Genomic DNA, 13,076 nt, shown 5'->3' with positions numbered 1-13,076 from the left:
GTGATACCGTGATATTTTTATCCAAGGTTGTCATCCCGTGAGAATTTTATACCGGACCATGCCTTATGGCCATACATGATAAATGCACTACATAAATATACATTATATTGCATTGCTATATATGTAAAACTTACAACATCTGCCATTATAATGATTTAAAGCCAATCTATTCTTCTGCAATGAGTTTACGGAAGTCAGACATAGCCTTTGCACAGTCACAGACAATTTGGTCCTTACCCTGGCATGTACCCTGATACGCACCTCTCAAAAAAAATGTTATGATGTCATGAAGTGGAAGGTCTTTAATTAGTTGACTTGGTTGTGGTGAAGAGTGAGGATGGGGTTGAGAGCCTTGTCCCGAGTCCTATGGAGGAGCTTTGAAAAGATACTTATGTTTTGTATTTATTTTATAATTAAAATTGTTGAAAGTTTGGCAGATCTGCATCTTTCTTGAATGAATGAGAGTTTGAGTTACTTCTACAGTAGCATCACATGCATTTTTGACATAAACTAAAACACCAGCAAAGAAACTGTGGAGCATAGATACTAGCATTGTGGTAGTGACAGCAAAGACAGAATTCAGAAGTATAAATGTTGACAACACATCAGCCACGCTACAGTAGGGTAGAGCAATCACTTGATGCAGAAGTATAAATCAATCTTAAAACAAGTGCAGTTTTGTAAAAGGGTAATGTTTTTTGGCATATTATTTACCATTTGTATAATCACAGTTTTACAACAAACACCATCCTCAAATAGGGCTGGGCGACAAAATCAGTATCGATATTTATTGACCGAACACCATTGTCAAGAACGGAAAAAAAAGTTCGGTTTGAAGTTTCGCTATGAAGGTTATAGTTTTTAAAGTGTGACTGCTGAGAGCGCGCCTTGGAAGGAATGCCAATAAGCTTAGGGTGTAAGTTTGTCATTTCCAATCGAGGTGCGCAGCTTGCACAATGCTCACATGGTGTGCAAGCGGCACAAACGTGAGGCACGCACATTTACAGGTACACCTAGTTAAAAAAACATCTGAACTTTTCAAAATGCTGCGAGCGCATTGCGGTTTATGTAAGTAGAACTAACCAATCTGCTTGACACTTTGTATGGAATATACACATTTCACTAACATTTCACATTTCCGATTTGCATCGGAGCTGCAGCAATGGTTTGTCTGTTTGTCATCCTCTGAGAAAACAGTTGATAGTCGTCTAGTTACGAGAGACGCCATAGAAAATGGTGAAGGAAACCACGCACTCGCAAATTTCACTTCAGGTCAGAATAACAACACATGCGAAAATGAGTGCCATATAGCAGAAGTGAGTAGATAAATGTAAATAAGAAAAGGATGTAAGGATGTCACCAGAGTGTCTTTTTGGTTTCTTTTCTTGTGCATCCCAGCCACTAGCCCACCTTTTTTTTAGCATACAGTGATAAACAGTAGTCATTCAACTACACAATTTGTAATGTTGCAGTATATATTTGAATAATGATGGTTGGTTCCTTTACTTGAAAGCTCAGATTTGATTATCATAATTTCTTTTATTTACAGAGTTTGAGGTTTACTATATCATTATCATTGACACCTTACAGATGTTGATTTATCTTTACCATTGCACACACTTTGTAACATCTTATTTATCAAGTTTAAGAGTCTCTTGAACACTTATGTTTATTTTATTATAGAGATGAGATATTTTGTTTAAATATTTTGGTTTTTGACTAATTAAACTATTTGCCTTAGCAATGTTGGTAAATTTAAATAAAATGGTTAAATAAATGAAAAATCCTAACATTTCTAAATGTATTGTTAAAAAATATTCAATAATTATCGATATCAAATGATACAGTATGAAACATGATATTGTGAATTTTTTTTTTCTTTTTTTTTTTTGCAATATCGCCTAGCCCTAGCCTTAAACTGTAGTTAGTGTAACAAAATATTGTTGGCAAGTTGTGGTTTGCATGGTTTTTACCTACAATTGTTTATTATTATATAAAGTAATAATAACAGCCACTAGCTACTGTAGTTAGCCAACAGATCAGATTATCTGCCTTATATATTACAATCATAAATAATCACCATATTACGTTTGATAAATGGCTTGACTGAGTTTGAATCATTGTTTTCTTCTTACTCTCATCCTCAGATCCTTGCAGTGACACTCTGAACAGCTTGAGCACGGCCTGTCGAGTCCACCCAAAGACCTACAAGCAGATTACCTTTGGCCTGGCTGAGTCTTGTCCGCCTGACGAAATGCCCATCTGTGCCAGCGACGGGCACACCTACGAGAGCATGTGTCAGATGGAGCACACTGCCCTGAAGAACAACCTGGAGCTCAAGAAGGTCTCTTTAGGCAGCTGCAAGGAAAAGGGTGAGTTTCTCCTCAAAGCAGAGACGTCGCCGGCTCCCGGGAGCTCATGCTCGTTGTCTGATAAAGGAGCCCTACGGCCGCATTTGATTTATTTTGTCATGGCTGCAGCGAGGAGGCTGTGGACAAATTAAGTCAGGTTAGCAGTACTGTCATGCCTACACGATACCAATCTCCACAAATCCAATTTGCCTGTCGGGCTCTGGCAGGTGTATTGTGGCAAGACTGTATCTTCACGGGTGATGAAAAGATCGTCTCTGCCTCGCTCTGAAGCCCTGTGGCAAAGCGGTGTGAGAGTGTGTGTTCTGCTGTGATAGTGCATGAACGCTGGCTTAGTGTGTGTGTGTCTGAACTGTGTTTGTGCCGTGAGCAATAGGGGGTTTATTTGTGGGCCACTGTTGTCCCAGTACAGAGCAACTGTCTGTGCGCTGGTGTAACGCACAAAGCGATAGCAGTTCTCTCAGATTAGTATCTTTCTGTCAGATACAGGCTAGCATGCCAGCATTTGTTTGGGATTCACTCAATTTGAATGCGAACAATTCTTCTATGATCATTAATGAAAAAAATAGCTATTATTAGCATTTATTCAGAAATATGTCACTAAGTAAAGTTTTATAAACTAATTTCGAGAGGAGCACTTGATATGATTGATCAAGGCTGGACTCTCATCCGTAATCAGTAATAATCCAATCAGATTGATCCAAGCTTACAATAAAAAGACCAATTTCACCCTGCTGCCCTATCTTCGTTTTGGAAGAATCCCCCCTTCCACCCAATCTCCTCCTTTTTCTCCATTTTCCAGGGGGAGTTCTCGAGACCTACCTGATCTCGGACCTCCTTATATGCTATTAACGCCTCTCTAAGTGTGAACTCTTTAAAGTGTTAGTTTAATGTGTAACAAGCCTGAGACCTTTGTTTGTCTTCAAAATGCTAATTAAGATATTTTACATGAAATTGGAGAGCTTACTCATCCTCCGCAAGACAGCAAGTTTCCTGACTCATTCAGATAACAAAGGAGAACAGCACACTCATGAACATGCGCAATATACTGACACTGAGAAGGAGAAACTGTTGCATGATGTTTATCTTGCTATCTACGGAGGATGAGGGAGATCTCAGATTTCACCTAAAATATCTTCATGTGTGTTCTGAAGATAAATGAAAGTGAGGATGACGTAATTAATAACGTAATTCACATTTTTGGGTGAGCTAAACTAGGCATGGGCAGATATAAGATTCTGACGGTATGATAACCTTGGATAAAAATGTCACGGTTTCACGGTATTGTGCTCACTGCTCTAAAATAAGTTATTTTTAAATGTCTGGGTAAAAAAACAAGTACTTTTTCCCCTTTGAACACAACATATTTTATTTTGAAAAACATTTAAAATATTTTGGAGCAGTAAACATGTCAGGCTAAATAATTTAAATGAATCATTGACTTCTGCTGTCTTTGATAGTTTCTAAAACACAGCTTTCATTAGATTACAAAACAGCATCTTTTCTTCTGAAGATAGTCCTAAAAAAATGTCAATTAAAAAATCTTACATATACCGTAGGAACGGTACAGTTTAGCAGAAAAATGTAGCAGTTTTAAAACCTTGACTATTCTAAACCACGGTATACCTTGAAAACGGTTATCGTCCCATGCCTAAACTAACCCTTTGACAATTGGTACATTAAGGGGAAACATGGACTTTAGTTCCTCATTCCAAAAGATTCCTAAAAAGTTCCTTTACTAGTTCCTTATTTCTAAAGAGAACAACCCTTAATTAAAATCAACAAATAAAACTTCCCAAAGAAACTTTATTTGAGTTATACAGTAGTCTCTCGTTGGGTAGCGGGAGTTACTTTCTAAAAATACTCCACAATAAGCGAAATCCGCGAAATAGTAGTTATTTAGTACAATTAGTATTGATGTTTTAATGCTGTAAAACCCTTCACTACACTATTTTTTTCAGATAGGCATTAACATTTTCGCACGTTTCTCTCTTGTTAAAATACTCTCGTAACATCTACCTTCCTTTAGCATGTCCAGAAATCCAACTTTTTGGGTCATGGTTAGCATCTTTCTCTGCCTTTTGGGTGCTATCGTGGGTGCCTTTGACAGTGCAAAATGTTTTGTCGACATTATGGGGTTTGTTGGAGTGAAAACATGCAAACATACAGTACAGCACTTCAGAGTCACACTGCTAGCGGTCAAAGATTTATGTCAATTTGGCAAGCTGAATGCATTCTGTACTGTAAAGAAGACATGGCATTCAGGAGATTGATTGATAATGGTCTACAGCCAATCAGGACACAGAACACAATGCAATAATCAGGACACAGAACACATTGCGCTATACAAAAAGCATGTCAAATTGCACTAAAATAAAATCTGCGAGACCACGAAAGATGAACCGCGTTATGGTGAGGGACCACTGTATACCATATTAACCCCTATTATTAACAATGTTTCTACCTAAATACAAATGTCTAAATGGAAACACAAGGAAAGTAAATATGTATGTAGCTAGCAAACAGCTTAGCGTAATCGCTTACTAATAGCTTAGCACAATAGTAACTGGTTAAGAAGGACTCATTTAAAACTATCGTGATAGCATGCTATTTTTCTACCAGTTACTACACACAGCTTCCAAATGGGATCAGATTCTTCAAGGGGCTAGATTTTTTGGTAACACTTTATTTTGATGGTCCATTTGAGTATTAGTAGACTGTCTGCTTAATATCTGTTGATACTGCTCATTCAACATTTAACTGACTAAAAGAAACTTTGCAAGTACATGTCAACTTACACTAACCCCAACCCTAACCCCAACCTGTCTACTTATAATCTAATGAGAATTAGTTGGCATGTAGATGCATTTTATTTTATTTTTTTTTTATTTTTCATAACACCTGCAGCTGTTCTGGGGAAAAATAGTCCTCTACAATGGACTACAAACTCTCATTTAGATTAGTTCTTGTATGGAACACCAAGTTTTCACATTCCAATCAATTCCAGATGGAGCAAAAGAGCCTTTTAGTGTCAGTTTGCACTATGCTGCGCTAGTATGCTAAACTGTTAGTTTGTTAACTGAAGGCTAAATGAAAGCACAAAGAAATGGAACTATATAAATCTGACCATTTTTATCTTTGATAATATTTGGATTTTTTGCTAAGAGAGGCTTTTTTGATTAGTTTGAGCAAAATATTATTTTTGCAGGGTTATACATATTTCAGAACACCAGCTGCGTTTCGGGAGAAAAATCATCCTCCAAAAACCTCTTGATTTTGCTTCTCTTCTTGCATCGAACTCACTGTTTTTGCAATCCAATCAATTCCTGATGGATAAAATCAAGCCTTGGCCTGTTTTTTTTCATTAAATATTCTGTTTCAGTCATAAATATGTCAGACTGTGGAAGTATTTGGGTTGCGAACAACACTTCATGTGGAGTAAAATCAGAAGTTCCTGCTTCCGTTCCTATAGCTTACTGTGAGCCGGCTCTCATCAGCATGTATGTCACATCTTTAAAGATAGGTTGGATAATGCAATCAAACATAAATCAAGCTCAGATTGTACAATAACATAATAGGTCTCTTAATTTTCTCAAACAGATGAAAGACTGGTGTAATTACACACCGCCACAGACCGTCTGTGACAGCTTAACACAACTCTGAGTGGGGGAAAAAAAACAGCCCAAATCAATCTGAATGGAATTAGATAATTGATTAAATAATCAGGCACGGTAATTAATTCAAAACCCCTGAGTGAGTCGATATCCGATGTCTGATTGAGCGAGAGAGAAAGAGAGATGCTTCCAGTCAATGTTGATTAGTTCCAGGGCGCTTACCTCTGTTTTTGACGCATACATGCATGTGTCTCTGGTCTCCAGGGGGCTGCCCGAATGGTTGTAAGTTCAACGCCATATGTTTGCTGGAAAATGGAGAGTTTCGGTGCTCCTGCGATCCCATACAATGCGACGGCACGTACAAGCCCCTGTGCGGAAAGGACGGCAAGACGTACCCCAATGACTGTGAGAGGAAACTACAGGAATGCCGAACCCAAACAGACATCCCTGTCAAACAACAAGGGCCCTGTGGTGAGTTTGGAGAATTGTGTGAAAGTTCAGATGTGTTCTTGCAGTTTTATGTTAGCAAAACGTGCTATTGTTTAGTTAGCATTGTGTGTCTGCTTGTGTCCTGCTGGAAAACTCTTGTGGAAGGTGCTCATTCTCTTTCATTGCCACAGCGTTCTCATTCTGCCATCAGCTGTGATGACACATGAAACACTGACTTCATGTTTCATTCATGACCTCACCTCTCCAGTGCATACGTCCACACCAGTCCTCCCATGCTCAAATGTCTTGTCATTCCCCCTTTGTCCTTTTATGTCCTTTTTTGGCTGTCTTTAAACCGTATTTTTTCTGTTCCAGTGTGTCTCTCTGTCTGTCTTTGTCCTTGTGATGTCTGCTCAGGGCCACCACCGGACACCACTCAACCTCTTCAAGAGTTCAACCTCTGACCTTTCTTGTTGGGATTCTGACCTGCGGGTCTCCTTCAGGGGGCCCTCAAAGGGCTGGTTTGATGTCTTCTTTCTACCTGCACCTCTTTGACTCTGTCTTTTCTTGTGTTTGCGTCATAGAGGATGGTTGGAGCGGCATTCTCTATAGCTCCAATCCTCAACACACTATGTGAAGAGAAGTGAGGTTATGGTGCAATTCTTTTTTTTTTTTTTGGAGTACTGTTTGTTTAGATTTATCATTTAACAGTTGTTCTGACCCTGTTGTTGCCCTGCAACCTGTTTTCATGGATTGCATGCATATAACCCCCCTTGTTAAAAGCTATGATCATTTCCATGCTAAGCCTAGGGACGGGAGGAGAATCTAGGCTAGTCAAAATGCTAAGCACTATGCTTGTAATTAACACTCTGGAGTCTGATGTGGTTTTGGGGGGCTCTGAGTGTGGAGAAGTTTAGAAACACCCTGATATTTGTGTGGGTTTTCAGTATCTTATAAATATATGATAAGCTAAAGTCTGGTAACTATTTATTCAGTACAAAATGTACTACAATAATATGTAAGGCTGTATTTTTGAGATATATTTGGAAATGTTTTTCACTGAAAGTTACTTAAAAATTAGCAGAAATAAATTAAATAGATGTTACAAGGCTTCTGTGTACTGAATATAGTACTGTAGGTTTTTCTACAAAATAATGTGAAATAATGATGCACCTGGCTGGATTCTTGCTGACTAGCATTCCAAAAGCAGTAGGGTAGAGTAAGATGTTTGAATGTGCAGGCGAACAACATCAACATGACCTTCAGTATCTACAAAGTGTTCAACCAGTGGATAGTTTGCTATTCCTTAAGACCACAGAACCTAATTGTAAATGAAATTCAAAATATTGGAGAACAGTGAGTCCCTTGATGGTTAAATTGAGTTTATTTGATAGCTGTTAACTGATTTTTTTTGTTATTCACACCTCATACGCAGTGCATTTGGTAGAAGTTTTTTTAATATGTACTATACAAGTACAGTAGTTCAGAGGGAGCCTGTTTTGTGCACCAAAATGCAGTAAACACATCATAATTACTGCAGCAGTTATTTTTAAAAGTCTGAATTGGTAAAAAAAACACATTCTGGACAGTGTGTTAATTATGGGAAGTGTATCCAGGGCTGTTTTGGCAGGGTTAAGATTTTGAGCGCATTTTAACGGTACAGAAATACCCCTCTCATTTATTTTGAATGCGATGTGTGTCCTACTCCCTGGCAGCACATATGTGGCAACCATAGTGCTGGATGCATCCCTCCCTCCTTCTATCCCTTTTTTCTCTGTTCAATATCAGCCTCTATGACTCATTAGGATTGTTTTCCAGTCTTCAGCGAAAAGATGCATAAATTAACATGTAAAGAGGAGTAGTGCTTGTGTCTTTGGCTTTATTTCATTATTTCTGACAAAGTAAATGTTTTGGTCCTTTCAGGCTTTTGCTGGTGGCAAGTTACAGTATGTTTTTTTAATACATTTATTTACATTTGCATATTCCGCAAACAGAACATTAATTAAACATCAAAAGCTCTGTGGCGGACCTGAGCCAGGCTGACTGCCTTTCATGCTGAGGAAGATACGGAGCATTGATGAGCGAAAGTCTTGTGCTTTGGACACCTGTTCCCAGTTTGATGTGTAAATGCAGAAAAAAAGTTGCTTTGCTTTGTCGTCGTGTTTTGCTTTTGTCACCTTCCTTGTCCTCTCTCTCTCTTTTGGTGAAGTTTCTTCTCATTCTTTTAGGTTTATATCCACACAGACCACGTTTTGCTGGTTAACATGTTACCGTTTACCCTGGTGGATGTTGTCAGGCTATTCGCTAACAGCTAGCTTTCTCTACTGTAGGTATTATGCTATAAATGTACTGTGCACTGCCAGGGCCCAGGAGCAGGTTTGCTTGTATCACATTTTGTCTTTTTTTAGTAAAATTTCATATTTTTCAGTTGATTTTTAATAGGTTTTGTAGGGTTTTTTTCTGATCAGTGTATTCACATTAGCTTTGAAACATTTTGTCAGAATAGCCGCTCACGGTTAGCCCTTGTTCTTTTGATCTCTTTTCTCCATGTATTATACATCTTCTTTAAACTAACAAGGCCAACATTTTGGTTTTGTCACAGTTGTTGTCCTCTCTCTTTAGTCATTTTCATATCTTATTTTAGGTTTAGATCCATACAAATTAAATTTTATTGCATTATTTCCAATTATCCCTGGTAGATGTTGTCAGGTAGCTGCTAACAGCTAGTTTCCTCGACCTGCTTTTGTTAAGCTTCCTCTATTTATTTTGTTTATATCACCTGAGGCTATGTATTGCTGGTTCATAAGTTCCTAGTATTCCTTATTATCACAGGCTTGTTGCTAAAAGATATCTGTTAGATATTTTTTGTTATCTTTATACTCGTACAGACCTAGTTTTGCTGTTTAGCATGTTCATGTTAGCGCTATTAGTTGTTATTAGGCTAATCACTAACAGATAGCTTTCTTGCCACCGTTGTTCTCTCTCTGTTTTAGTAATGTTGTTACCTTTTCTATTTTTCCACTCTTTCTTGTATGTTTAGACAGGGCTTTGCTGGTTAGCATGTTTCTGTTAGCCCTGGTAGATTTGGGCAGATGAGTTGTTAACAGCTCATTTGTTTTGGTCATTTCTCTCTTTTAGTCAAGTTTCCAGTCTTTTATTTATGTTATGTTTCATTTGGATTTAAATAAATACAGTCTAGCTAGGCATAATGCCATTAGCCCTGTTGTGAGAATAATCTCTAACAGCTAGCTTTCTTCAGGTTATTATTATAGCTATTATAGCTCTTCAGGTATTTTTTGTTGTCACATTTGTTGTCTTCTTTCTTTGTTCATTTTTATCTCTTTGTCTTAGGTTTAAATCCATACAAATTAGGTTTTCTGTATATTCCAATAAGCCCTGGTAGATGTTGTCAGGTTAGCTGCTAACAGCTAGTTTCCTTAGGGTATTATAGTCCACCTTCATGCTGACAGGGCCGAAGTGAAGTCTATGTTTTACTAAAGTGCGTTTCAGTCCTTTAGAAGCCACTCAGGCGTGACAAAGCTCACCTTTCCTACTGTGGAAGACGTCTAAATGGACCTCTTGTCACACACTAATCAATAGCAGAAATGCTCTGTGTGTACACAAGTCGTTTCAAACACTGAGCGTGTCAGTACTTTTTCCCAGTATCTGACATGGTTTCATCTGCTTCCCGTTGTCTTTGGAGACAAGCAGAGCTGGGTCACTGTGTCAGCAGCGCGCACCGAGAGACACGATTCGCTCGGAAATCAAAGAAATGTGTAGTGCTGAGAAAGGTCAACAGGAGACTGCAACTTATAAGGAAAACAGAAAACACTGTGAAAGTAGAAAGATTGAGTACAAAGGACTAAAGATACACAAGAACAGACTGTGTTTTTTCATCTAAAAGTCTATTTGCATTCTGTTGATAGAAGAACATTGAAGCATGCGTTGTACGCTTAGCTCAGGTCTTGTTAATGTCAGCGTGAGTTTTTTAGTCTGCTGTTTGGATATGCGAGGCAGTGGCCCTGCTGAAAAATCCAGCTTAAACCAGCCTAGGCTGGTTGGCTGGTTTTAGCTAGTTGACCAGCCTGGTTTTAGAGGGGTTTTGGCCATTTCCAGGCTAGTTTCCAGTCATTTCAGCCTGGTCTTAGCTGGTCAGGCTGGAAAATGACCTGCCTGGTTTAAGCTGGACGTAGCTGGTTTTTGCTGGGCTCCCAGCCTGGCTAGGCTGGTCAAGGTGGTTTTAGCTGGTCATCTTCCAGCCTGACCAGCTAAGACCAGGCTTGAAATGGCTGGAAACCAGCCTGGAAATGGCCAAAACCTCTCTAAAAGCAGCCTGGTCGACCAGCTAAAACCAGCCAACCAGCCTAGGCTGGTTTAAGCTGTTTTCTTCAGTAGGGGGATGAGTCTAAGAGCACCTGTGTTAAAATGTTTATGAGTACAGAAGAAAATAGATAGCATATATGGCAATGTAATGATATATTGCAAATTTATTGATAATATATTCACAGGGTCGTTGTTGCTGGTGTAAAATTAAGCAATTTTGTGATAAATATTTTGTGATTAAGTTAATGTAGAGCATTTTAATTAGATGACTGGAGGCCTTCATATGCTATTTTTCATTAAAATCAAGAGAGTGAGAAAGAGAGCATATATTGTTATATTATGGAAAAGAAATGAGAATAATTGAATATCGGTATTGCATAAATAAACATACATTACATACAGTTGAAGTCCCCCCCCTTAGATTTTATTCTTTTTTAAATATTTCCCAAATGATGTTTAATAGAGCAAGGAAATTTTCACAGCATGTCTGATAATATTTTTTTCTTCTGGAGAAAGTCTTATTTGTTTTATTTCGGCTAGGAAAACAGCAGTTTTTAATTAAAAAAACATTTTAAGGACAATATTATTAGCCCCTTTGAGCTATATATTTTTTCGATAGTCTACAGAACAAACCATCATTATAAAATTACTTGCCCAATTACCCAAACCTGCCTAGTCAAATTAATTAAGTTAAGCCTTTAAATGTCACTTTAAGCTGTATAGAAGTGTCTTGAAAAATATCTAGTCAAATATTATTTACTGTCATCATGGCAAAGATAAAATAAATCAGTTATTAGAAATGAGTTATTAAAACTATTATGTTTAGAAATGTGTTGAAAAAGTCTTCTCACTGTTAAAAGAAATTGGGGGAAAAATAAACAAGGAGGCTAGTAATTCAAGGGGGCTAATAATTCTGACTTCAACTGTACATACTTATATGCATACATATACTGTACATACAAATGAGCAGAATATGTTTTAAAGGTGCACAGGTACACAGCAGCACAATATATTTACCATGCTATTTTCGTTCACCGCAGCCTCATTTACGTTTACATCATATTAAATACAGCGTCTGCACTAACTGAAGTCTATGAGACCTTGAATGATGATCTTTGTACGTTATCATGGCTCAGCTCCATCCAATGTAATTTCAGAACTCCATAACTCGGTGGGTGTGCCGGCTGTAATGGACTCCTAATGATAAGGAAAGAAAGCAGCCTGCTTCTCTAGGCAGAGCAAGATGGATCCCGCAAATGAAGCTGACCTAAATACACAGCTGTCATTATAGTCTGGAGGATGTTTCATATCTGGTGTAAAGTGAACAGACCCTCAGAATACACCGGCTGTGCCTGTCTCTCTGTTCCCATGGCAGTAACTCATAAAGACTAACAATGGGCTCAGACTTACTGACATTGTCATTGAGCAAGGGCTCCGTGAAAAGAGGTGACTGGGACACGACGCCCCAGGTGACAATGAGCTCTGATTAATATTTATCATTTGCATATTTATTTGATTAGCATTTCTCGCTGAAAACGCCACAAACTTTGACTTTTTTGTCATTTTCAAAAAAAGAGAAAGAAACAATAACAAGTTAAGCACCCATTGAACTTTGGAGGGCCTAGTGAGATGTGTGTAATGAATTCAATTAGACGAGTAGATTGAAAAGCCAGGCTATCGTAATTATAATTAGCATGAACCTTTGCACCTTGCTGTGCGAGGAAGGGTTGTATCTGGGTCGCTGTTGTAAGATGGAAAGCCCTCGTCGGTTGTCTGTTATGTGTGTTTGTTAGGAAGTTCTTTGTAGAGCTTGCTTTCTGTAATGCACCTCTGCCTTCCCCCTCGTTTTCCCCCATTCCTTCATCCTCCTCTGCTTGCCTTTCTTCTCTGTTCAGAGTGCTGTGTGCAAGGCTTGTCTTCACGTCTGTCTGTGTGACGCCTTCTGCTGAAGGGATCCATGGATCGCTCAAGCTCTAGGCTCTGTTTTCAGCCTTGTGTGCCATTCAGAACTGAATTATGAATGACTTCAAAATTCCAGTTAAATTCCTGAATTTGAATTGAGGTAGCAAACTGAGTGCAGAATTGTCATTTGAGTTTGACGATATAGAATAAATATGATTCTAAAAACAAGGTAATTGTAATTCTATACTATTGTTATGTTTATATGTTATTATTATAATTATATTATTATTATTAATTGTACAGTCAAGCTCGAAATTAAATATAAATTATATATTATATTATATTATATTATATTATATTATATTATATTATATTATATTATATTATATTATATTATATTATATTATATTATATTATATTATATTATATTATATTATAT

General features: G+C 37.8%; 1 protein-coding gene across 1 annotated transcript in view; it reads left to right on the top strand.

Annotated features, from left to right (window-relative positions):
• Positions 1 to 13,076, top strand: part of agrn (agrin) — a 463,463-nt gene that overhangs the window by 302,097 nt on the left and 148,290 nt on the right. The window contains exons 7-8 of the mRNA XM_056448992.1: positions 2,148 to 2,372; positions 6,248 to 6,454. Of these exons, the coding sequence (XP_056304967.1) occupies positions 2,148 to 2,372; positions 6,248 to 6,454 (432 nt within the window). The remainder of the gene's footprint in view (positions 1 to 2,147; positions 2,373 to 6,247; positions 6,455 to 13,076) is intronic.

This window comes from Danio aesculapii, chromosome 23 (genome assembly GCF_903798145.1).
Source record: "Danio aesculapii chromosome 23, fDanAes4.1, whole genome shotgun sequence".
Taxonomy (NCBI): Eukaryota; Metazoa; Chordata; class Actinopteri; order Cypriniformes; family Danionidae; genus Danio; species Danio aesculapii.
The sequence above is the reverse complement of the archived record's forward strand: the minus strand, read 5'-3'. Positions and strand labels throughout refer to the sequence as shown.